Below are 26,601 nucleotides of genomic sequence, written 5' to 3'. Positions count from 1 at the left end.
GGTTCGTTTGTGTGGAGTCGGAGCGGGCGGCAGGAACAGCGCGGTTCTCCGGGCAGGTGAGCGCCCGCGGGGGTCCCGGGCCCCGGCCGGTCTCGAAAGCTGGTCGGGCGCTCTGCTCATGCCATCGGGTGGGTCTCGCCAGGTCTTCACCCGCACTCGGTCGCGTCCTCGGCGGCGTCGGGACGGCCGGGCGCGACGGACCGGAGGTGACAACGGTTAGCGGCTGAGCCGCTGCTCTTGGAGGGGGCGGGGAGGGCCTGGGCTTGCAGCGGGGTGTGTGCACAAGGAACGGTTCCCGGAGGTCTGGTGACTCAGATCTCCTTTGAGGATTTCCTTCTAATACCGGGAGGAGGGAGGCGTAGGGACGTGGAAAGTTTCCAGTTTCAGAAGTGCAGTTATGGAGCCGTGGAGTGTGTAGGATCGTCTGCTGTATTCGTCCTATCTTCAGACACACAGCTTTTTTTTTTCTGTTTTTGTTTTGTTTCCATTAGGTAAATTACTTAGAAAATGTAGGGATTGAAATTCTTAACACGCACGCCTTACACCGAGAACAAATGTTTAAGAACGAAAGTTACATTGAAAACAGCTGCTGCCCTGGTCAGTTGTCTTGCTTTTTAAATGTCAAGGTGATATCGTTAAACAGATTTGTACTCTCATTTTCCCGATCTAAGGATGAGGACAAACTAACAATGTGCCTTTCCATCCTGTTAACAACTTAGTTCCTTAAGCTTGTAGGTCTTAAGTGGTACATAAGTATTACTGACCAGATGATTTGCACCAGGAAATAAGGAAGTGGAATGACTAAAAGGTTCAGTAAACAATTTCTCCATTATAGCCGGCGGTACTTAACTTTGGAAGCAGATTTTAGCTGTGCTGGAACTATTAAAAGAGGATTTAAAAACAATGAACAAGAAGGGGCCTATTAAACATTTTGGTGCACTTTTTAATTAAGCAGCCCTTTAAATTCACCAATTCGACTCACCAATTCTTCCCCGTTTTTGCCACTTTCTCTTAGATAGTAAACATCAAGAGACTGTAAAAGACACCCACACACTTTAAAATACTTAAACATTTAGTAATAGTTCTCTTTGTATTTATTAATTGCCAAGTGTTGCAACACTTACTGAAAATTTTAGTTTTTAAGGATGTAATTCATAAACATATGGCTCAAAATTTAAGCATTTAAAAAGTGTACAAAGTACAGTATACAATCTCCCCTGTGCTTGGTATAGGCTTTGGTTGTGCCCGCCAACCAGTCATATTTGCTCTGGCAAGCCAGTTCTTTTAAGATCTTAGGTACTCATTCAGGTAGTTCCTCTATGGACAGACATGCAAAATATGTTTCCCTCAGTTTAACACTGGAGGGTGGCATGATTTTCTGCTGTATGAGTCTTTTTCCAGTTCGCGATAATATTTGGATTATAACTTTCAGTTATGGTTAAGTCCAGCAGTTTTTCCATCAGTGTCACAGTGACTAAGCTAGTAGGTATGATTGTCGCCCTTTGCAAATATGTGTCAACTAAAGACATGAAGTGGTCTTACTTCATGTTTGGATTTATAATTGGAGCCAATGTCTATAAACTGTACGAGTTACTCCTATTATACTTGACTTTCTCAAAGCTGTGAAAGACTTTGAACAAGTATGTTAAAAAAAAGTGACAGTTTTCTTCCCCTTTTTGCTAGTTGTTTTAAAAAATGTTGTCTGTGTGTGGGTATGTACATGTAAGTGGGGAGAGGGGAGTGGAGTGTGTGTAGAGGCCAGAGTCAACAGATCCCTGTGGAATTGGAGTTAGAAAAAGAATGGGTGCTGGGAACTGACCGGCACAGGTTCCTCGAAGCACCACACACAGAACTGCCAGCAAAGCTAGGCCCCTGGTGCCTCAAGAGACTCTACATCATTAACTTTGTCACCTTCTTAGTATCCCCTGCTAGTGTGCATGGTCTGAATCTTCTGGACCCCACTTCTAGTGGGGAATAAGCAGAAACTCCTCCTATGTTTCCGAGCTGAGGGCTCTCTCCCCCTTCAGGAGTCCTGTCACATCACAACAGCTCCAGCTCTTCTTAGAGCTGTCATGAAGAGTAACTCATTTTTAGCTTCCCTTCTATAGACCCTATAGTATCTTTTATTAATCTGTAACATATGGGCACAGTTCTCAGTGGCTGATCATCAGAATCCCCTTGGATATTTGTTTAGAAACAGTTTTCAAGTCCTCTCATGGACTCTTAACAGTCTAGGGACCTTGGCAACTATTTTTTTTTCTTCTTTTATTTTTATACAGTCCAGTCGTTGCCCCCCTCCTGGGAACTTTTTTTTTTTTTTTTTTTTTTTATGCCTGAGATAGTTTTTATCTGAAGATTAGCTAAAGTTAAATACTTCTCTTAGGACCTGATCTAGGTGTGTTCTCTGTCACTCTATGTGTGTGTGTGTGTATTCCACGTGGTCACAGGATGTCTGTTAGGACTGATTCAGGTATGTTCTTTGGCACATTATATGAACTACAAGGAATGTCTTTTGTTCCTCAGGACAACCAAGGTCCTTATTGTTGAGTTCACAGCATTCTTTCCTGTTTTTTGCTTTTAAATTATTTATGTATAGTTGTGCAAAGTGAAAAGTTTCTCACTGGTTATTTCTCTTATTTATCTGTAGTTGGCCTCTACATAAAAGTTGTTAAAAACTGTACTGTCCTCTTAGTGAGAGAAGATGGACTGAGCTTTTCTAAATACTGCAGGACAAAGTTCTTCTTGTTGACTAAGGGATTTTGTTCCTCCAACTAAATAGAAGTATTTTGTTTACTCACTGATTCTCAGGTTTGAAGAATTTTGTTTAGAAGGATTTCATCTAAAACTTCTCAGTGTATACGACTGGGTTCTTCATATTAAACCTAGAATTCACCAGCTGGTCTCACATGCATCGCCTTTCTCCTTAGCTTTCTTTTCTGCAACTGTAGCTGAGAGAGTAGAATTCTGGGTTTCTTATTGGACTTGGCAACAACAACCAAATCCTAGTTCTTTCAAAATGTCACTTCCCTTATTTGAGTTCTGTATGGGCCTCTGCAGCATATCCTGCTCTGAGGGTGCTGAGGGACAGATGGAAAATTCTTACTAATCTAGAAGTTACTTCATCACTGATTTTTCCAAACTATGTCTACAGGAATAATAGGATTGCTCTGAACAGTAGCAGAGCAGTTGATAGTGATATCTCATTTAGACTAGGCCAGAAAAGACTGGATGGATTTTATGCAGAGGAAAAACAAGGTGAGAACAGCAAGGGGGACCAGCAGGAGGGAGAGTGGCAGACTCAAATCCTAGTCAGAGAACTCAGCTGGTTCTTAGAGGGAAGGATGGGGCCAGAAAGAAGGGCTAACTAACACTTGGCCCAAGCTGAGAAGTAGAACAAAGTTTAGAGACTTGAGGGAAGGAGCAGTGTTAACAGAGGTTGAGAAAACTTGTTCACTAAGAGGAAAGCTATTCAGTTCATTGTTTATATGGGAAAAGAATCAAAATACAACTGGAGGTGGTAATTGCCCTAAAACAAGAGAACATCTGGTCCTAATGCAGAGGTGCTTGTTTGCAGTGATGGGAAGAACACAGGGATGCAGGAGTCTTTCTCGTAGCTGCTTCAGATCAGCTAGCCACTCCTGCTCTCAGTCCTTTCTCCTGTTTGCTGCATCTCTGTTGCTTTGTATGCTCTATAATAAACTGAAAATAAGTCGTGTTTTACTGAGATTTGAGTAGTTCTGTCAAATTATTGAAGCACTTGATTTGAAGCCGTCATGCTGATACAGAACTTGTTTATCTCACTGGGGGAGAATAAGACTACTACCACAATCTTTGAGCCAAATTTGAAGCAAGCTTTATTAAATACTAGCCAGAATGATGGACACTGGCCAGGTCTGTACCTGAGATTCCTAGAGAATGGCTGGGAGTTACATTTGTCAGGTCCTTATGAAGGCAAATACACAAGGCTATGTACTTCCCACCTTCATCCAGTGGGGGCAGGCATACATCCTGATATTCTTCCTTCTTAAATATCAAGTGTATCCTGTGCAGTTGGGACAACCAACCTTGTTTACAAAAGTGGAAACACTTGGCTTGTTATCCTATGAACAACAACCCCCAGCATTCCAGTAAGTTATCTATTCTTGGGCAAGTGGGGCTTACAGTTAGAGGCATTTTTGTTTTATAGATCATAATGTAAATATTTCATACGCAGGATATCTGATATGTGAACTTTCTGAAAGGGTCATGCAACCCCTAATGGGTGGGGTTGTGACATCCAGGTTGAGAACCACTGTTCTTCAGTCTTTGATCTTCTATCTCCTCTCTGCATGAACCATGTATAGCCCTTCCTTCTGACCTCTTCCTCTAAGTTCATTAATTTGACAGAATTCAAACCAGCAAAATAGCACTTATCCTTCCCAGTTTATTAATATATTATTATGTGATAGGCTGAGCATGTTTCCTGTGGTAAGCATAGGTCCAGTGGTTCTAAACCTGTGGGTTGTTATCCTTTAGAGTCCTTTCACAGGGGTCACCTAAGACCATTAAAAAACACATATTTACATTTGATTCACAGCGGTAGTAAAATTACAGTTATGAAGTAGCAAAATTAATTTTATGGTTTTGGGCGGGGGAGGGGTATTTTGGGTCACCACAACATGAGGAACTGAATAAAGGGGTCACAGCATTAGGAAGGTTGAGAACCACTGGCTTAGGACACTGAAAACAAAGGTGTGATGCTGTAATGGTAAAAGCACTCACTCAGGAGGTAAACAGTTATGTGCACATGTGACCTCAGTTCCTTAAAATACATAAAGTAGGACAAAGGAGAGACAGATAATAGCATAAGAGATTTCCTTATCAGAGCTCTCACAGTGGAGAGGATATCCAAATGGAGCATTAGCAAGCAGTGGAGGACATGAGTAGCACTGCAGACCAAATGGACCTAAAGCCATCAATAGGACATTCCATCCATTTCACAGAAGACATTTTCTTCTTAAGAGTTTCATGCAGGTCATTTCGTCTTAACAATTTAAGAAATACTGAAATATCAGGCATCTTTATGATCACAGTAAAAGTAGAAATCAAAATACACTCTTGATCACTTTTGTAGGGTAAAAGAAAAAATTGAAGGAGAAACTAGAACATATCAGAGACAAAAATAAGATAGAATGTATTTAAACTTAAGAGGCCGTTACAGGCAGTTGTCAGCTGCCCAACATTGGTGCTGGGCACTGAACTCAGATCGTCTGTAGGAGCAGTACGTGCTCTTAACCCGTCACTCAGCTAGCTCTCTAGCCCCCAGATCTAAGTATATGCTTATAAATGCCAATTCTATACTTAAAATTTGTTAACAGATCAGGGGTGAGGAGAGTAAATTCTAAAATTCACACTAAACTGAAATGTGTATAGAATAACCATTAGAATCTTTAAAAGGAGGGGTGTAGGAAAATTCATACTCAAAACTTAATGTAGAGGTGCAGTACTGAGCAGTGGGGCTGGTAAAAAGGGAAGCCGGTGCAAGAGGCCAGGAGTGATGACACATTAACCGTCAGCTGGTTTGCAACTAGGCTGCCAAAGCAGTTCTTCTCAAAGTGGAGTTCTGCTCTTTCCGAAATCTTTTTATTTTTTTTTCTTTTTTTCCAAAAAACAGTGCTGCCGGGCGTTGGTGGCGCTCGCCTTTAATCCCAGCACTTGGGAGGCAGAGGCAGGCAGATTTCTGAGTTCGAGGCCAGCCTGGTCTACAGAATGAGTTCCAGGACAGCCAGGGCTACACTGAGAAACCCTGTCTCAAAAAAAATAAAAAATAAAAAAATAAAAACCAAAAAAAGAACAATGCTAGAAGCAACATCTTGATATGTAAATAGAAAGAATTAAATTTCGTCAGTGCTTCAACTGTGTAAAAAAAGATTCAAATTAGATCAAAGATCCAGGTATAATAGCTAAATCTGTAAAAGTCATAGATCAAAGCAGTATTTTAATGATCATGAGTTAGTTCCTGTATGTTGTCTTTAGTGTACCACTAGCCAGGGAAAACACATTTAACTTTTATCAAACAAAAGACTTTTGTGCTGCAAAGAACACTCAAAATGAAAGCAGTCTAAAGAATGAAAGGAGAGTATCTGAAAATCTGTCAGATAGGAATATGTGATGTCTGCATGTATCCCTCCTTCAAAACTCACTGTTGAAGTTCTGCAAGCATGAAGGTGCAGGTGGGTTTTGGGGAGTGAGATTCAGAGGGCTTTGCTCTCGCAACTAGAGCTAGAATCCTTACAGTACAGACAACACAGATCTGCCTTGTCCCTTCTGCCTTGTGAAGACACAATGAAAAGTTGCTGTCTGTGGCACAGGACATGACACTTCTTCTTGTTATTGGACTTTCTAGTGTGCAGAACTTTGAGAATTTAATTTGTATTTATAAACTAGTCAGTTCCATTGATTTTGAAGCCTTTAGAACCTGATACCTAGAATTTAAGCAGACCTCTTACCATTAAAAACAAATCCAGTTAAATAAACAGGCAGTGGTTTTAAGTAGGCATTTATTTCTTCATAGATTGAAGATGTAGGTGTAATAGGATCTACAAGTGGCCAAACACATGAAAGGATGCCAGTGTTATTATTTGTTACGAAGATGCAATTCTGATCACACTGAGATGCTGTTTCACTTGTAGCATGGCCGTTACCGGAGCCACAGACTGTAGCAGTAAGGAAATGGAGAAATTAGAATTCTGAGAGTATAAAAATTGTGTTGCTGGGCAGTGGTGGCACACGCCTTTAATCCCAGCACTTGGGAGGCAGAGGCAGGCAGATTTCTGAGTTCAAGGCCAGCCTGGTCTACAGAATGAGTTCCAGGACAGCCAGGGCTACACAGAGAAACCCTGTCTCGAAAAATAAAACAAAAAAACCCCAACCAAACAAACAAACAAAAAAATTGTGTAATCCTTTTAGAAACAGTTTGAACATTTACAATAAAGTTAAATGTATGCTACTACATTAATTTAGAAGTTATGTTTTTAGCTATATATCAAAAGTATAAAAGGCATATCTTTTTGTAAATATTTCTAAAGCATACATATTATTTACCAGTAATAAAAAAAGAATGTTAGATTATCAAGAACATTACTTATTATGGCTCCAAGGTCCAGATGAGAATGAATAGACATAAAGTTGTGTATGAGCAGTCAAATGTATTCAGCTTTAGAAGGATAGAATACTGATAGATGCATGGTACAAGGTTGATGAACTTTAGCATACCATATGGATGAAAGGAAGCCAACAAAAGGCCACACATGCCGTTAATCCTAGTTAAAATGCCCACAGTAGGTAAATCCAGAGGCAAGAGGTCTAGGATGGCCTGAGGGAGGGCAGAAGTGTCAATTGAGTGCATCATAGAATTCCAGTATTAGAAGTGGGATGATTGTACAGCTCATGTTGATATGAAAAATACATTCTTTAAAAGGATTTGATTTTTCTGTATGTAAATGGTAGTAAAATGTCAATTACTGCCGAGCCAAGACATAGAACTCTAATGATTTTAATAAAGTTTAATGTACAGAATTAGTACCTATAGCATGATTGAATAAATGGTGATTGGTTAGTGAGCAGGAAAGAGTCCTGTGGAGACTCTAGGAAGGGTAGAGTTTTATTTTACTTTCATTGTTCGAGACAGGTTCTTTCTATGTAGTCCTGGAACTCGTTGTGTAGAGCAGGCTGGTGTGGAACTCAGAGATCTGCTTTCCTTTGCTTCTCAAGTGCTGATATTAAAGGCATGTGCCACCATATCCAGCTTTTTATTTTTGAGATTGTAAAGTAATTACAACATTTCTCCTTTCCTTTTCCCCACCTCTAAACCCTCCAATATACCCCTCCATGCTGTCTTTCAAATTTATGGTGTCTTTTTTTCATTTTTATCATTTGCATATATGTATATGTATTGATAATTATATTCCTAAATATAACCTGCACAATCTGTATGTTACTTGTATGCATACTTTCCAAGGCTCACCATTTGAAATTGAATAACCAATTAGTATGTTCTTCCTCCCCTCCACTCCCAGCATTTTTAATTATCTTTATTTCTTTGTGTAGGGTTGAGAGGCCTTGTGATCTTTCCCTGTCTGCATTGACATGTACGTTGTTGTCTTTATTCAGCTCATGGATAGGCAGTCGTGTTGGTGAGACTTTTATGTCGTAGTTTTGACATTACTAGGATACATAGTCTTACAGAACTCCCTTGTGTCTGACGCCTACAGCTTTCTCATCCCCTCTTCTGCAGTGTTCCCTGAGCCTTGGGTGCAGGAGTGTTTTGTAGATATATCCATTGGGACTGGGCCTCACAATACTGCATTTTGATTGGTTGTGGTTTTCTGTATTGGTCTCTATCTGTTGCAAAGAGAAGTTGTCTTGATGAGAGGTGAAAGTACACTTTCTGAGGAGAGAGATTTAGAATGTAGTTAGGATTATGCTGGTTTGCTAAAGTTGTGGTTGTAGGTTCTCTTCTAGTATCCACAACTTCACTAGCACTGAGTAGTTAGCTAGGCTTACGAAATGTATGGTGTCTTCACCTTCCATCTCTGGGGCAGTAGCCATAGGGTATATGTTTTGGGAGTCTCCTAAGACAGCCCTTGGCCAATAATTCAAAAGAGGGCTTCTCATGTCTTTTTTTGGGGATTTTGTTTTAGTTAAGTGACTGCAACTAGGACTGAGAATGTGCACAAAAGGGACAAATTGCCTGCTGATAGTTTTGTTCCAGGTCTTGTGAGATGCTCCTTAGTAGACATGGTCGAACTTACAGCGAGTTTTTACTTTAGCCTGTCACATTTTAGAATTTACTAGAGATCCATATGAAAGGATTTCTGAGTGGACTTTTCCTTTGGAGAGAGCTTAGTGGCTTTCTCCTGCTCTTCTGCTCAGTATAGATGGCCTAACTTGTTGACTCTTCTCCCTGTGGTGGAACTGCTAAGAGAAGCAGCTTCTGTAGGAGCCTGGTTGGGAGAGTCCCAGCTCCAGCACGGCTGAGAGGCCAGCTCTTCAGCATCACTGGCTGCCCTTGCTGAGTGCTCCTCCTCCTCCTCCTGTCAGCAGGGCAGTATTTCAAAGGTTCCAGCTCTGATTTTGGAGAGCAGGAAATAAAGAATAGATTTGGAAGTAATAGGTTGATGGAGCTGGCTGAGTAATTTGCCAAACCTATTAGCTATTAGGATGCATTGTTTTATTTGGCTAAGTGGAAGTCTCAGGTATTTACCTCAGACTAGCTAAACAAAATTTAAAGTATGTGTCTGGGTAATATTTCAGATATTCTTATTTTAAGTTGTTGCAAGAAGCAGTTTATGGTAGCCTAACAAACAGTGAACTTAGAATGTTAACAATGAAAGGCAATAATTTCCTTCTTACATCTTTTCCCTCTAGATAAAACTATTGCTAAAACATAGATGGCATATGTTAAGTTTTTCCATATACTATGAGTATCTTTCCAGTAGTGCTGTTTTGCATGTTTACATGAATACTATTTGCTCTTGACTTTTGTTGTTGGAAGGTTCTCTGTCTATGCCCAACAGTGTCTGTGTAAGGTCATTTCCTGACTCTGGTTTAGCTGAGTCAGGGCACTGTGTCTGCTAAGGGTAAGCCACATGCCTTTCTTCTTTGATTTTCACAACTCGTGAAATGAAGGGAGCTTTTCTTGATGTTTAAAATCCAAGAGGAATGTAGTTTGGTAGCTATGGGAACAGAGAGACAGTTTGATAACAATTGTTAAATGTCTGTTAACTATGATATGCCTTAAATAGTCTCATTGTTTTTTGTTTTGTTTTTGAGCTTGTCTATTGTATTAAACAATTGTTAAATGTTTATATGCATATTGCTGGCTATATATACTGTATGATACTTTTTTTTTTAATAGAAAATACCTGCAAAAATGTCTCTTTATCCATCACTTGAAGATCTGAAGGTAGACAAAGTAATTCAGGTATGTTTGCTTTTAATTAAAAAAAAAGTTTCATAATGTTTTTGTTTATTAAATGAAACAGGAAGTATACATTTGTTGATATATTCCTAAGTCTGTTTCAGTCTGTGTAGACTAAAATATTGCCTAGAAATTTGTTTTTATTTCTCTATATCTATTAGCCCTGGGATAGAATTTCTTTCTTAGATAAACAAAAGTGTGTGTGTATGTGTGTGTATGTGTGTGTGTGTGTGTGTGTATGTGTGTGTGTGTGTATGTGTGTGTATGTGTGTGTGTGTGTGTACAGGCACCTGAATACAAGTATTCTTGGAAGTCACATTGGAAGTCGGCATTAGATCTGTTCTAGTGGAGCTGGAGTTATACATATTGTGAGCGGCTAGGCTCCAGTGCTGGGAACTGAACTTGGGTCTGCTCAAGAGTAGGCCACTGTCTTCATCCTAACCACTCACCCACCTCTCCTCCTAGTAGTATTTCATTTTCCTCCTCTCCGCTCCCCTCCCCTCCCCTCTTTTCCCCTTCCCCTTCCCCTCCCCCTCCCCCTCCCTTTCCTTCCCTTCCCTTCCCCTTCCCCCTCCCTTTCCTTCCCCTCCTCTTCCCCTCCCCTCCCCTCCCTTTCCTTCCCCTCCCTTTCCTTCCCCTCCTCTCCCCTCCCCTCCCCTCCCCTCCCCTCCCCTCCCTTCCCTTCCCCTCCCCTTCCTTACCTTCCTCTCCTCCTTTGTTTGTTTGTTTGTTTTGTCTGCATGTATGTCTGTGTGAGAGTGTCAAATCCCCTGGAACTAGTTATGGATAGTTGAACCTGAGTCCCCTGGAAGAGCACTCAGTACTCCTAACCATTAAGTCATTTCTCCACCCCCAGATAGTATTTTCCTAAATTTGTTTTACAATCTTCAAGGATAGCTTAATTTTCTTGGATTCAGTCCATCCCAAACATTAAATGAAGTGAGCATAGTGGCACATGCCTCCCTCTCATCCCTTTATTTGGGAGGTGGAGGCAAGGGTGTCAAGAGTGGATGATAATGTAACACTCAGCTAAATGGTGAGTTTGAGGCCTGTCTCAAATATCGAAGGAGAAAGAGCGTGCAGATGATGTATTTGCAGGCACACTGTTAGGCATTGACTGTAAGATGTGGAATGTGCTGTCATTCAGTTTTTAAGGTACTCCAAATTTTTAATTTATAGGTTTCCTTTGGGGGAAAATGATTGCTGAAGCGTTTAAAGTGAAACTTTGAGTAAAACTCCAGTTGTTAGTTTGGTTTGGCAAGTACTAGATTTAATATGTAAATAATATAAGAAAGATGTAGGTAATTTTTGTTATTTGCTAAAATTTTCTTTTCTTTTCCAGGCTCAAGCTGCCTATTCTGCCAATCCTGCCAATCCTGCCAATCCTGCCAACCAAGCATTTGTTTTGGTGGATGTTTCTGCTTCTTTCCCTCCAGATGGAAGTAGGTTTATACTTTGAACCCTGTTTTTGGGGGTGGGGGCAGAAATACATAGAAAGGCTTTCTTCTCCCCTGAAATTCAGAATCTAGGATTTTGTTTCGACATGTTATGGTTTATTGAAGAACTAACTTGTTTAATGAAGAGTGTCTATGAGTATGAAGATGAGTCTGAGGGCGTAATCAAATTCTTAGTTTGACTCATAATCGTTAACATGGTCTAGTCATTAGTGGGAAACACTCTTCCATGGGAGTACAGTTTTCCTGACTACTGCTCTCTCACTCATCCTGAACTGCCTCTTTCTTACTTTGCCAGGGAACTCAGGAAGTTTCCAATTGTATTCTTTTGGGGATTTTCTTCAAAACTAAGAGCTCTTGTTCAGACTCCATAAACCATAATCTGTCCCGCTTCCATCCTGAATCAGAAGGCTTCAGGATAGAGACTCTCTGTAAGATATTAAGATACAAAGTAAATGATTAACTTAAGTTTCTGTGGCCTTTCATCTTCTGAATTGCCATCTCTTAACTTTATTCTTTGTAATGAATCTACTCTGAAGTCAGATCATAGAAAGAGATTTTGGAAGTAGCCCACTTCAAAGAAAGTTAACTATTGTTAACGTTTAAAAATTCTGTTTGTCTCATTTCATTGGAATAAGCCTGTCATTTGTAAAGTGCTAGAAAGAGTAAATTCACAAGCTTTGACATTGTCTCCTATTACTTGAGAGGAACCATCCTGTCCCATCACTGTTTATGCAGTGAGTTAAGCAGCTGAGGTAGTAAACATTTCAGGTATTCTGAACTGAAGAATTTGTGCCATAATCCCCAAATTTCTAGTTCATTAGGGTTATGTTAAAAGACAGAAGGGCAAGGTCATTTATTTGGAAAATTATTTTTACTTTGAGTAGTTACCTCTCTTTTATTTCTGTCACTAAATTTCATATTTGAACTGTGAACATATACACTTTTTTCTTCTTTTTCTTAAGAGAAATGTAACAGCTGTCAGTGTTGGGTGGTATTTGTATGGTGAATCTCTAGCAGGGGTCACAGGCAGACCAGATGACTTGCTCATGTCTGCTGATGGCTAGATGACCTTCGACTTCTAAGGTGTTGTTATCTAGCCCTGGCTGCTCTCAGATTTGTGGCAGTCCTGCTTCTGCCTCACAGGTGAAGCTCTGGGCGTAAAGCAGTGTTGCCACCATGGCCAGCTTTAGACCATTCTAGATGAGGGATTCGAACACCTGCAGACTGTGGTCTGTGGTGGGTCCTGAAGTGCACATGGCCACAAACAGATGATTCACTGAGTTAGGAAGCTAAGACTGTTTCAGATGTATTTCTATTTTAGGACTTCCACATTAAAATGGTTACAGATTTTTTTCACTCTTAATTGTGGCAGAGATGGAAAGATGTCCTTCCATTTTATGCATCTTAAGTATTTGTACCTTATTTTTTTATTTTTTTTTTAATTAAACAAAGTAAGTTCATACTAAGTTGTTATTTTGAATATTCTGCAAATGCCTTTTTCTTTGTTTACATTAGATCTGTATCCTAAACTGTATCCAGAGCTTTCTCAATACATGGGACTGTCTTTAAATGAAGCTGAAATATGTGAAAACATGCCTATGGTCTCTGGAGCCACAACTCAAGGGGTATGTACAGTATAATCTTGAATCCTATAAAATGTACTTTATACATAGGTGTAAACTCTCATTTGTAGTAAACTCACATACTTATAACTTTAGGGTTGAACTATGCTAAGATTATAAAATTCTTTTTTTAAAAAAATATTTATTTATTTTATGTATATGAGTATACTGTCACTGTCTTCAGACACACCAGAAGAAGGCATCAGATCCCATTACAGATGGTTGTAAGCCATCATGTGGTTACTGGGAATTAAACTCAGCAGTTGGTGCTCTTAACCACTTAGCATCTCTCTAGCCCCTATAAAATTCTTTTTAGATATATTTCTGAACAGTGTCATCCACTGTTGAATTTATTAGGTCTTTGTCTCTCCTTTGTCTTCTGCATTTTATCCTTCCCTAAGACACTGTGATGAGGCCCCTGCTGTGTTTCTAAGTTAGTTTTATCCTTTCTAGCTGTATGACTGCACTAAAGTTTGTAGTTCTGGCATAGACTTACTCGCTAGTACAGTTATTTAACTTATCTCATACCAAGTCTTGCTTTAGATAGTATTCCTGGTAGGTTAGTCATTTGAAGTATATATCTGACGTATTATTTTGCTCACATTCTTAATATTCTACCTCTTGTAATTAGAAGCCTTTTTTTTGTAATTAGACTGAGATTCTAGGTTTGAATGTAGCATATAGCTCTTGGTGTAATTATAGTTACATGCTTCATGACTGAATCCACTTCTATCCTCTTGTTACTGCTTAATAAAATACCCAGCTTTTATATATAGAAACTTGAATATTTATTGAAAACTTACTTGTATTATTTATGATCTGTACCGGTGAATTAGTTAATTTGCTTTGGCTCTTGGTAGGTCAGTTACCAACCAGAGCTGTCTAGATTCGAGAATGAAAAAGACACGCACACACACACACACACACACACACACACACACACACACAGAGTGTTATTTTTAATATGTCTAACTTGCTCAATTGCTGGGCACTTTCAAACCTTCCCGCGGCTAGGGCTAGCACACTCTCCTCTCCAACATTCCTGAATCAACTTGCTAAGTCAGTATTTCATCTCTGCTACCCCAGACCCAATTCTTACATGGCTTCCTTTCCTGTAGCTCTTATGTCAGTCCCTCTGCTTCCCCATCACAGCAGTTCTCCTCTCCTTACCCTCCCTCTCTTCCCTCTCTCTCAGTCCCTTGCCCAGGCACACTCATCCAATTTTAACTCCAATTTTAACATCACGCCTCCATCTCTCTGCCCGGCCATTGTTTATCCGCCAGTTCTTTGTTACCAATCGAAGCCAGCTGGGGGCCAGGGTCCTCAGGTCTGGAAGAGATGCTTTGGGGAGCTGGAATAAGACAAGGACTTAGAACCGATTCCCAACAATGATCCACTTGAAAAAACAGTATTTCAACTGAAGTAACTAAAGAAATTAGATAAATGGTCAAAGATTTCAAAGGAAAAAGTAGAACCCAGATAGAACTGCAGAAGGCCAGCTGCTGTCCTAGGATGGAGTGGTTGAGGTGCTGGAGCCTGGAAAGCAAGCGTAGGCATGGAGCCTGTTGCAGCTTAGACCTAGAGGAGGCTTTCTAATCGTTGCAGCCCTGAGGGGTTAGGCAAGTTGAAAGACATGGGTCAGTGGTAACAGTGCTTGCTGCTCTTCCAGACGACAGCCTCAGAGGATATGACATCTTCTTCCCCTTTGGGCATTCAGAGAAGTGGCAAATACAGAGCTACCAATGAATTATATAAAAATAAATCTTAAAAAAATGTAAAAAATGTAAAGTCAACCAAGAGTAAAGTAAAAAGAGGTATGGAGAAGACAAAAAATGTTAATTGGTGTATTTATAGAAAATTTATCTTCTGACAGGAAAAAAAAAAGCCTATTATAGCTATTGTTTTAGTAATGGTTTCTGAGACTCCTGTTAGTGTATCTGGCTTCCTTTTCCCGGGTCTGTATTCTTTGTTCCCTTTATGTGACCAGCACACCCGTGTCCCCTGCCCATTTGTACATTTCTTGCCTTGAAGATAATCTGAAGTTACTTTTAGAAATACCTACATTCATAAGGCTTTTTTCTTATTCTATCACATGTTTTACTTAATTTGTTCTGGAGATTTCTATTAGCACATATTTCACTTAGTACATAATTCACTTCACATACCATATATTTTTTGTTTTTGTGTTCCACTTAGTTTTTCCCCCCAGTGGTTCACACGCTTCTAGCCACATGGCCCAGGAACTCTTTGGATTCACAAATAGAAGGAAGAGACAGACAGACAGACAGACAGACACACACACACACACACACACACACACACACACACACACGTACGTCAGTTAATTTTAAAATGTCTTAGCTACTTCAAAGGCTGGGAACTCCTAAACCTTCCCCTGCTACCTCAGGCCCAATCAGGGTAGTGGCCCCTCACTTGGCTGGTTGGCTGTCTCTCTTGTTGCTGTGTCCCATCCTTCTACTCATGGTGATCTCTCTTCCCTCTCCTGTGCCCTAGCTGGAACAACTTTAAGGGTCCTGCCTGCCGCATCTCCCTTTGTCCAGCCATTGGCCACTGGCATCATTATTGATCAATTAAAAACCAATTGAGGACAAGGACCGTTAGTGTTTGGACATGCAGATTCCTGATTGAATCAAAGCATTAGAACCAGTCTCCAACAGTATACAGCATATTATATATCAATATGTGGACACTGTGAAATATTTCTACTGTCAAGTGAATGAAAGTATCTGTCACCTCCTAGAGTTCCAGGTTTTTTAGTATGTGGTTATAACACTAGCAAGCTTCAGTTATACAATTGTAACAGCCATGATTACTGTGCTGTTCCTTAGAATTAAAATAAGTTTATTTTTATTCTTGAAAGTTTGTATACTTTGTCCATCTTCCCATTTTTCCTCTGCTCATTACTGGCCCTGTCAAGTTCCTCCTCTGACAAGGACCTTCTGCTTCCTACTGCTGTGACTATATATAGTGAGCTTACATATGAAGATCACACTGTACTATATTTTTTGTCTCTGACGTATTTCCTCTAGTATAATGCCTTCTAGGGTTATTTATGCTGTCCAAATGCTAATGTTTTTATGGCTTTTTTAAAAAGCCATTGTGTATTTACAGACAGCATTTTTGACAGACACTTGCTGTTTCTCAGCTTTGACACTATGACTAATGCAGTGAACATGGGAATGCAGCTGTCATTGGGATGTAGGGATTTTATTTCCCTTTTGATATGTGCCCAAAAGGGAGAGTGTTTGATTGTATGGCAAATGTGCTTTTCACATGAGGCTCCTGTATACTGTTTCATAATGGTTATTCCAAGTATGTTCAGTGTCTGACAGTACACAAGAGTTTATCAGGACCTCTGTCTGTTTGATAGATAATACTTGCTGTTGGGTCTGCTTAAATCCAATATAAATCCAGTGTGACTCAAACACCAAGTTAATGCAGATGACAAAAAGTATTGTAATTAAGCCCCTACTGATCAAATAGACTTGGGAGATGAACTGTGACCCTGAAAGGATGTTGTACAGCATATTTAAAGGATGAAACCATAAAGCAAGGGGGAGTAGGGTGGGTTGTACCATTGTCCAGTCATATTTTGACATCAGGGGTTGAGCAAGGGAGTTTTCACCAATTGGAGGAGGTTCCTGAGTCTGGGAACATGAACTTAGTTTGACCCTGCCAGAAAGATGGAGAATTGTCCTGGAGCTATCCAGACTCATTCAGCTGTTTCCTTACAACAGAAACTTTTCAACTAATGGGAAGTCCCCAGCTCCCCCAGGGCCCAGGACCTTGAATTTACTTTCTCCCTGTGATAAAATGGAGTCTGAAAACAAAGTGGTAGTACTTAGAGTAAGTTTCTTTTGCTTGTTCCCAGCATACTGACCCATGAGCTGGTGATGTCATTTTCTGGCTTTGATTTTTCTAGTGATAAAGGATCTGTCAAACACCCATTTGTTATCTTTGGAAGAAGGTTGTATGGAGGCATTTTGCCTACTTTTAAATTGATTGCTTGCTTTTTTTGCTGTAGAGTTTTGAGGTTTTTATTCATTTGGATATTTGCCCCTTACTATGTGGTGATTTTCAAGTAACTTCTCCCATTCCAAGGGTTGCTCTCAGTTTGGTGAATGTTTCTTTTGTTGTGAAGAACTTTTTAGTTTATTTTGAGATAGGTTTTAACGCTGGCCTCAGACTTGATCCACCTACCTCTGGGTGTGTGCTGTCATGGTCCAGCCAAGCTGGGAAAAATCTTTGAGTTTGATATAGCTCTACTTAACATACAAAAATCATTGCCAAGATTAGTGTCAAAGAGATGTGTCTTGTGCTTTCTCCTAGTTTTATGTTTTCAGCAGATCCACACAGTTACGGCTTTGGAATCTATTTGGAGCTTACTTACCTTCGGTATAAGATCAGCCACAGTTCCACTCCCCTGCTTTTGGAGCCTCTGTTTTCCTAATCCCATTGTGTACACATGGAGATTTTGTCAAGAGTAGTTTAATATGTTTTTATGTTGTCTCTTTATTTCATTCCAGACTTAAGGCCTTTTACATACTGAATTTATTTTTAAATTGGTAATTTTATGATTATAGCACAGAAAATCTCTGGAAAAAGAATGTTGCAAAAGTCTAGTGTGACGTCTAAGGAAAATATGTGTGACGTCTAGGAAAATAGGTTTGAAATAAAGGCAAACCCCAGTGTAGTTGTTGGAGACAGAATATCTTCTGATTCATCCATGGCTTTCAGTGCTACACCGACTTGATGGAAGTGCACTTACCCGGTCTGAGGTTGCATGACCTCATTGGGCATTGCAGTCTCTTGAGACAGCTGATGTCACTTATGTGGTCTCTAGCTGAGGCAGTTCAGCAGCAGATGACGATCCCATACACAGAGGTACCAGTTGACTTAAGTCACTGGGTCTTCTCTATCCAAGGATAATTGGGGAGTGAATTACCAGAAGGACGAAATAAAACCACTGTCATTATTGTGGAAATCAGACTTCACCTGAGGGAATTTATTAATAGAGCAATATTTGTTAAGAACTATAACTGAGGGCTGGAGAGATGGCTCAGCGGTTAAGAGCACCAAGTGCTCTTCCAGAGGTCCTGAGTTCAATTCCCAGCAACCACATGGTGGCTCACAACCATCTGTAATGGGATCTGATGCCCTCTTCTGCTATGTGTCTGACGAGAGCGACAGTGTATTCACATACATAAAATAAATAATTTAAAAAAAAAAAGAACTATAACTGAGTATATTCCAGTTAACTGCTGTGTTTCTAAATACTGTCAAATTTTGTATTTTTCTTAGCAGTTGGTGGCAAGGCCATCCAGTGTGAACTATATGGTAGCACCTGTGACAGGTAATGATGCTGGAATTCGGAGAGCAGAAATTAAGCAAGGGATTCGTGAAGTCATTTTGTGTAAGGATCAAGATGGAAAAATTGGGCTCAGACTTAAGTCAATAGATAATGTAAGTATTATAGTTTTGAGTTTGTCCAAATAGGTCACAGAATATTACTATCAAATCATTGAAATGAAAATAGTTTGGCTAGCTGTAACAACCTATTTACAATGGAGAATATTATGAATCCGGAATTTTCACTTGGAGACACCTGATTGAAGAAGCCAGGCTGGAACTTACAAGCAGATCGCGAGCTTTTCTTTTGGTACTCTACTGAAATGAATGATGTCACTGGGTTTAGAGAACCATATGACAGAGTGTGTGTGATAGAATTCTGGGCTTCACACAGGGCAGCATAGGTGACAGTAAAAGTGGACCAAGAAGAATTGGGTGTATATTTTTAAACTAAGTGATAATTACTAATGAGATGGTTCTGCAAGTTTGTTATTTTTGTTCATAAAATTTGAACTTAAATTGTGAACAGTTCTTTGTAATTGAGTCCATGAATCCCTTGTCATACTAAAGACAGGAAACCAGGTTCCTCAGATACATTTTAAAATGTTAAGGACATGGTGGGTCTTTACCTCAATTTACGATTTTCTTTTTTTTTTTCTTTTTCGTTTTCTTTCTCTTCCTCCTTTTCCTTTTCTTCTTCCTCCTCCTCTTCCTTCTTCTTCACCATTATCTTCCTGGACTCTGTTTCAGTCTAAGTGTTCTTAGCTTAATGAGTCCAGCTTTCCACATAGAAAACAAGTGTATCACACTACTTAACTGAATGAGGCTGATGTTGGCAGGAAAAGCCAACACTACCTTTCCACTCAAAGGCCGAGGGCATGATTGTGTGTACCCGCTATACATGTTTAAGACACATCATTGTGCTTGTTAGAAAGTCCTGACCTCACTGAAGCTTGACTGCAGTATATTTCAGCAGAGATGTCTTGGGATCCTTTAGCACCATTCTAGTTTATCTGCTTGGCAAAAGTCAGTGGGATGTTGCCTGTTCATATTGCTTCATTGCAGAGCTCATGTCTGGTCCACCATAGGCTGTAGGAAAGGTTTCCCTAGCCTTCCTCTTTTGTATTTGTGCTTGGTTCAAAATCTGATTGAATTTACATAGATGTTAATATCTTGTGAGTTTGTTGTTGGAGGAACTCTTTTTGTTGTTGTTTAACCCCAGTTTTATTATTTTAAGAGATGAGTAAAGTTGTCTTTGAGCTAAAAAATAAGGAATTGTTACCCCAAACTATCATTTAATTGTTTTTATAATGTATTTACTTGTTTGTATTGAGTGTTGGCCTGCATATATGTATGTACACCACATGCATGCCTGGTATCCTTCAAGGTCAGAAAATGATGCCAGATTCCCAGGAACTGGAGTTACCCATAGCAGTCAGAAATGAGAAATTCTTTTCTTGTTCTCTAGGGTATATTTGTTCAACTAGTCCAGGCGAACTCCCCAGCCTCCTTGGTTGGGCTGAGATTTGGGGACCAGGTGCTCCAGATCAATGGTGAGAACTGTGCAGGCTGGAGCTCTGATAAGGCGCACAAGGTGCTCAAGCAGGCATTCGGAGAGAAGATTACCATGACTATTCGTGACAGGTGAGCTGCCACCCACCAGTGACGCTGAAGTGCGAGCCAAAATGTCCAGTTTCCTGGGCTTTCAGGGTTCTGTAAATAGTTTTCTACTTTTTATTTTTTAAGGAAAGTTGATTTATTACAGTCTTGCAGTTATGTGTTTTTGTACGTCGTTAAGATTCTTTTCATAGAATTCTAGTTTTGCATATACATTTACCACCCTTGATGGGAATGTGTCCTAGCAAGGATTTCCCTGTCTACCTCTCTGGAAAGGTTGTATATGCTGGAGGAGGCACTGATGTAGTAAGGCAGCTGTGGTCCCACTCTGCAGCATAGTGCTTAAGCATCCAGTGCCAGAGCCCCTTGTCATGAGGACTGAAAGTCACAGAGTTTCTAAGGAATCAGTTTTGGAACCAAATCTGGTCTCTGAGGTAGTTGTGCAATTAAATAAAAGAGGATGAATCATTCTGTATGGTGGGTGGTCTACTTGTAACTTGGATACTTTGCACAAAAATGCTGGACCTCTTGTCTTCCTAGCCCTCAGAAGTGTTAGGACCAATGTCACACTGTTAGAGCAAACCTGGGCAGGGAGGGGGAGTTTCTTGAACTAAAAATGACACAAAAAATGTTTATTAAATTCCTAAATATAATAAAAAATGAAAAAGTCTATAATTTTTTTTTTAATGTGTAAAGCAGAATTTCATAAAAGTTGGACCAGGTCTGGCAAGCTATCTTTTTCATTAACAGTACACACTATTCTTCCAGATGACCCAAGCTTGGTTCCCACACCCAGGTAGGCCCAGGCCCAGCTGCCGGTAATTCCACCTTCAGGGCCACAGTATCTGTTTCCTTCTTCACAGGCACCTGCACTCATGTGCACAGGCCCACCTGCGTCATTTATTTAAACAGTAGTAACATTGCAAGTATCACATGTTGAAATTAACCAGACCCAAAGACTATAGATCTCAGCAAATCTCTATACAGATAGTGTAGCTATTTGAAACAGAAGCTTGGATTTTATATTTTCACTATAGAATACATTTTTTGAGTTATTCACCACTATAAGCAAATTCATGAGAGAAAAAGAAAATGGAATCATTTTATCTTCTTTTATATCTCATGTTGACTTCTTGCTTTTAGTCCTTTCCTTTGCCCTAATATTTACCCTTCCTTGTTCTTTCCCATGCTGTATCATATGTACCTTTGTTTATATGCATAAACTTGGCTAGGTTCCGAATAAGAAGAAAGTGCATATTTCCTAAGATTTTGAGACTGAGTAGTTCTATACATTCTCTATACATCCATTTTTTGTGCAAATTTATGAATGTATTTTTCTTTAGAGCTGAATAGTATTCTAATATATATTTATCGAATTTTCATTATCCATACATCTAGGATAACTCCAGTGAATAAAGCAGGACTCAGTGTAGGGCACAAGTATCTCTGCAACAGGCTTCTCTGCAGTGGAGAATCTCAGTGCAGTATCTCTGCAGTGGAGTTCTCTGCGTGCAGTGTATTGCTGAAGGTGAAGTAGTAAGGTCATGTGCTAATTCTTGAGAAACTTCTAAACTTATTTCCATAGTGGCTGTATTAATTTGTACCCTTGGGTTTTTTTGTTTGTTTGTTTTGTTTTGTTTTGGTTGGTAATAACCTTGATGAGTGGGGGGTGGTAGTAGTTTTAATTTAAATTTTCTTGATGGCTAGTAATATTGAACTTTTTTGTGGGCTGAGGGTTTGAAACAGTTTCTCAGAATGGCCCTGGCTGTTCTGGAACTCACTTTGTAGGTTGTGCTGTCCCTGAACTTAAAGATCCACCTGCCTCTGCTTTTTAAGGGCTGGGATTAGAGGGTAGATTAAAGGCGTGTGCCACCACCTCCCTGCTGAACTTTTTAAAATAGTTACTGAACATTTTAAGTTATTTTAAAAAGTTATTAGTTCATTTGGCCATCTGTTGATTAGTTGTTGTATTTTCTTAGTATTTAATTACTGCAATTATTTATAAATTCTGGGTATTAGCAGCTTGTGTGAAGTGTAGTAAAGGCTGTCCATGCTGGGGCCTTTTGCTTTGCTGGTTGTTTGCCTGGTGTACGAACTTTGTTTCCTTGTGGTCCAATCTGTTGATTCCTGGGAATGGTTCCTTTACTGTTGCTGCTCTACTCAGAGAGTTGTTGTTGATCCCAGTTGCTTGAAGGGTATCTTTCTGTTTTCTTCTAGAAGTTGGAACCATTATGGTTTTAGAATTCTGGTCCATTTTCATTTTATTTTTGTACAGAGTGAATTTGATTTCATTCATCCATCGGTAGAAACTCAAGAGTTGCCAGTGTTATTTCTTGAATTGTTTTTTCCCCATTGTATGATTTTGGTTTCAATGCCAAAAATTCCGTGGCCGTAGCATTGTCATCTTTCCGGGCACTCTGCTCTGTTGCAGTAGTCCTGTCTTTATGCCAGCACCAGGCTTTCTTCAGGACTGTAGCAGTGGATGCCCTGCTGCTGAGCATTGGAAACCCCAGCAGTGGTGTTGCTCCTTAGCGTTGCTGTGGCTGTTTGTGTTCTTTTCAGATTCCAAAGGACTTCTTGTAAACCTGTAAAATCTAGTATTAGAATTTTGATAGGTATTGTACTAAATCTATAAATTAATTTTGTTGTAGTTTAGGTATTTTTATAATAATTCTGCCAATCCAGTTGCATGGACTTTGCATCATCAGCTGTCTTCTGTGATTTCCTTTTTCAGTACCTTTTGCATTGGGAGAGTCTGTCACTGAACAGACAGGTCTTTCATAGCTTTGGCTAGATACATTCTTAAATAATTTTAAAAGTTATCTTGAATGAAAATTTTTTGTAATTTTTTTTAAAAGAGTTGGACCAATAAGAAGGTACAGCTACAGACTTTCATATTGTAAACAAAGCAGGCAGCCTTAAAATCTTACAGTAAGACCAGGGCAGGGTTTCAGAAGGTCAGCAAGTGTGAAGTGGCATGAGCTTTGAGGCAGATAGCCTTTCTAACTGTAGCTTGTGCCTCCCTGTCCAGTCAGGCTTGAGGACCCTCCTTCTTAGTGCTTCTCTGGTGGGTCTTTCAAATGAGAGCAGAGTTTTTTTTGTCTGTTATCCCAGCACTCAAGAAAATCAGACTACACATAATGTGTGTCTCATAAAGCAGTAGAGCCAGCAAAATAGTAGGCGAGGCCAGAACCAGGCCTGACAACCTGGGTTGGGTATCTGGGCTCATATGGTGGAGAGAGCTTATTCTTGCAACGTGCACCTTATGCATATGCACACATAATAAATGAAACAAATGAAAATCCATTAAAAATTTTTAAAATTGAGATGTGAAAAATACAGTGAAGTTTTAAGATTTCCATGTCCTAAGCTCAGCTGGCTCCTAGAAGTGCTGAAGGGTTCAGTGGTTTAGTGGAAAGCCATTTCACTGTTAATGCAAGGTATGGCGGACTGTGGAGGAAAAGCATATTGATAACTCTACGGAGCACTGTGCTCTTTTCTCATACTTAACAGGAGGATATCTTGGTGGTGAGTCAGTTACATCATGCGACTGAAAAAGGCTACTAATAACAAGGTGTTCCATATGTACAGTGTCAGCCATAGTAAATTATTAGAAACACTTAGAACTTATTATAACAAAATATCCCATGTGGCAGAGCTTGTCTAACTATGTCTATTGTCATCACTATGTCTATTGAAATATGAAATTGAAGTTTCAGTCTAACCCAACCCTTAACACTTCAGGCCCTTTGAACGGACAGTTACTATGCATAAGGACAGCAGTGGGCATGTTGGCTTTATCTTTAAAAGTGGAAAAATCACATCCATAGTGAAAGATAGTTCTGCTGCCAGAAATGGCCTTCTCACTGATCACCACATCTGTGAGATCAACGGACAGAACGTCATTGGCTTGAAGGTAAGGGACTCAACATGACCCTGGTGTCGGTGTCACTTCTTTGTAGAAAACATGATATAGGTGGTGGGGCTTTTGTGATGACCCCCAAACATTGACACTTGGTGGGAATAAGTGCAGGAGCTGGGGCTCCGGCTCTAGCTTAAGCCATCACAGAAATAACTCTGGGGTGTTACTTCCATTATCTTTCCCATACTGAGGTGGCTAAACTGTGATTCCTGGCATCTCTAAAGCTAGAATTCTATGGAGATATGGGCAGGGAGATACTTAGACATTCTGAATGGATACATGTCCAATATTTTCAGTAAAAGGAATAAGTCTTGGTATATAGTAATATTTTTTTTATAGATTTTGATTAACACTCTAGACCATAAATTCTAGAATACAGTTAAGTGTTTATGGTGCAAGCTGTTCTCAAGTAAGGAAACAGTTTTGACCAGTGCCTTCAACTTTGTTACTAGCTTAAGAGAATTGTATCTGTAAGATTAAAATTAAAATTCAGACATACCAGGGACTGGGACTCCAGAGACATCAGCAAGACAACATCAAATATAGTGTGTTTCTTACTTAACAGTAACAGTTTTATGTTTATTAAATAAAGCCTTAGTGAAATGTAATTCTATTATGTTTCATTAGGATGCTCAGATTGCAGATATACTGTCAACAGCTGGGACTGTGGTTACCATCACAATCATGCCTGCTTTTATCTTCGAACATATTATTAAACGGTAAGTGGCTAGCTCTTAACTTTACACTTGCCAGCACCTGACATAAATGTAAACACTACTTTCGGCTTGCAGGTCGTCTGCAAATTAGAAATCTAGTCATGGTGGTTCGTGATGGATTGCTTGCCTGTGAGGTATTAAGAGCGGCTGTTGCTGTTCTTTTCTGTGTGTCAGGACGTAGAGAGGTGCATGGTGCTTGCTATCTCTGTGGGAACTGAGGAGTGTGGAGCCCATGAGAGCTGACAAAGTCCAGCAAGGGGCGATTCTATCCAGAGCTTTTCAACTCATAGCTGTTAACCACGCTACCTTGGAAACACTTGTTCCAGCGTCCTGATTTAGCACATGAAAGTGAGATTTGGAATAGACATAGACTTTGTAATGGAATTTTTGTCTATATTTTTTGGTTTTGGGTAGAATGCAGCTGGCTACCCTCAGAGCAGGGAAAAGAGTTGATTGTTCTACAGTCTTGTTTCTTTTTAACTACCGGTAGGTTCCTTATCCCCCTCCTTTCTTTCATCCCACTCTTGCTGTTTTAGTTAAACAGCCAGTCTTAATGTAAAGGACTCGCACCTTCTCTAACATGTCATAACATACCCATTCTTCCTGGACAGTTTCTGACAATTCAGTTATCAGTTCCTTAGACCTGAGCTCATTTAAAGACGTTTCCTCCTTCCTCAAATTTATTAATGACAACATTGACAAACTGGAATGGAGTTGTCTTGGATTAACATGGTATTTTTGAAAATAAGACATCAGTTATATAATGTGTGGCTCTCTTGCAGGATGGCTCCCAGCATTATGAAAAGCCTGATGGATCACACCATTCCTGAAGTTTAAAACCCTCGTACAATGCATCACAGCTGAATGTTTCCCGTTTTCCTCTTCAGCAACTTCTCTATTTCGCACATGAAGCTTTCCCGGAGCCAGGGAGCATATGCTGCATGGAGACCTTTCTTTCTTCCGTCATAGCTGGGAATCGCACTCTATCTGATATCGTCTTCAGATTTTAAGATAGGTGTAGCCTTAGCCTGGTTTTACAGATGTGAAACTCAAAAGATTTACTGATTTTCCTCGACGTGGTTCTTTACTAGGAACCTGATGTTTTTATATAAGCCATTGTGATTAGGATGACTGGTGTAGGCTTAGCTGTGTGTGAGAACTGGTCAGCTTTCTCCTAGAACAAAGCACAGTGCTAGTCATGTGCTTCAGTTCTGTGGCATACTTGGATTTTAGTACATCAGCATAGTACATATAGGATGATTGCCTTTTTTTTTTAAGTTTTCTTTGTGTGAGTGTGTAAAATTGCATTAATTAACACTCTTTTCATTCCACAAAAGCATTATACAGTTGTGTGTAGGTTGCAAGAGACTGTAATGATTGTCATAAATTTTAACTACCTTCACTTAATATGCTTCAATTGTCGCCTTAACTACAGTCAGCATTTAGAATAAAAGCCAAAATAGAATTATTGCTGCCTTCTGAAACCTGAGATGTTAGCTCTCTATTAAGCTGTTCTGTGCTAACCCTGAGCAGCTTCTTGGTAAAGCAGAGCTGCCAAGTTGTATCATGATTTTCTAGTCACTGCATAAAGGAAACGCCTAAGAGTTGCCGTAGTGCTTTCTGAGAAACAAATTGCTATATATTTCGTGTAAAAGTTGTTATACTAAATAGAATAAATTTTGGAGTCTCTTTTTCACTTGTAGATTAAGTGGGTAATATCTAATTTGACATTTGGGTTCTAACATTATGTAACCTTAGCTAGGTTGGGGTGGTTTTAGAATGTTTCCCTAATCATCTTAATTTGTTCCATTTTCTGACTCCGTCCTGTAAACAAAAATGGCAATGACACTTTATCCTGATTGTTTTTCCTTCTTAGTTTGTGCCTCTCCTATTATTTTATGTGATATTATCCTATTAAATGTATAAAAATGGTAAA

General features: G+C 39.7%; 1 protein-coding gene across 8 annotated transcripts; it reads left to right on the top strand.

Annotated features, from left to right (window-relative positions):
• Sdcbp (syndecan binding protein) lies at positions 1–26,601 on the top strand. Of its 8 annotated transcripts, none has more exons than XM_028769884.1 (9): positions 1–56; positions 9,899–9,964; positions 11,304–11,403; positions 12,934–13,043; positions 18,366–18,524; positions 19,879–20,054; positions 23,772–23,943; positions 24,577–24,668; positions 25,448–26,601. In XM_028769884.1, exons 2-9 carry the CDS (start codon positions 9,914–9,916, stop codon positions 25,500–25,502), a joined length of 915 nt encoding a protein of 304 aa, XP_028625717.1. In that variant the 5' UTR covers positions 1–56; positions 9,899–9,913; the 3' UTR covers positions 25,503–26,601. The 8 variants fall into 8 exon arrangements, with proteins under 8 accessions (XP_028625717.1, XP_028625684.1, XP_028625723.1 ...); XM_028769851.1 differs by having other exon boundaries at positions 18,363–18,524; XM_028769890.1 differs by lacking the exon at positions 1–56 and adding an exon at positions 110–128.

This window comes from Grammomys surdaster, unplaced genomic scaffold (genome assembly GCF_004785775.1).
Source record: "Grammomys surdaster isolate TR1022 unplaced genomic scaffold, NIH_TR_1.0 64, whole genome shotgun sequence".
In the NCBI taxonomy this organism is placed as follows: Eukaryota; Metazoa; Chordata; class Mammalia; order Rodentia; family Muridae; genus Grammomys; species Grammomys surdaster.
This window is presented reverse-complemented; position numbering and strand designations above follow the sequence as displayed.

Excerpts from the sequence above, each read along its gene's own strand:
- Sdcbp (XM_028769851.1), top strand. The coding sequence starts at position 9,914 with ATGTCTCTTTATCCATCACTTGAAGATCTGAAGGTAGACAAAGTAATT. Across the intron at positions 13,044-18,362 it reads CTGGAGCCACAACTCAAGGG|CAGTTGGTGGCAAGGCCATC; the intron begins GTATGTACAGTA and ends TATTTTTCTTAG. Across the intron at positions 18,525-19,878 it reads GACTTAAGTCAATAGATAAT|GGTATATTTGTTCAACTAGT; the intron begins GTAAGTATTATA and ends CTTGTTCTCTAG.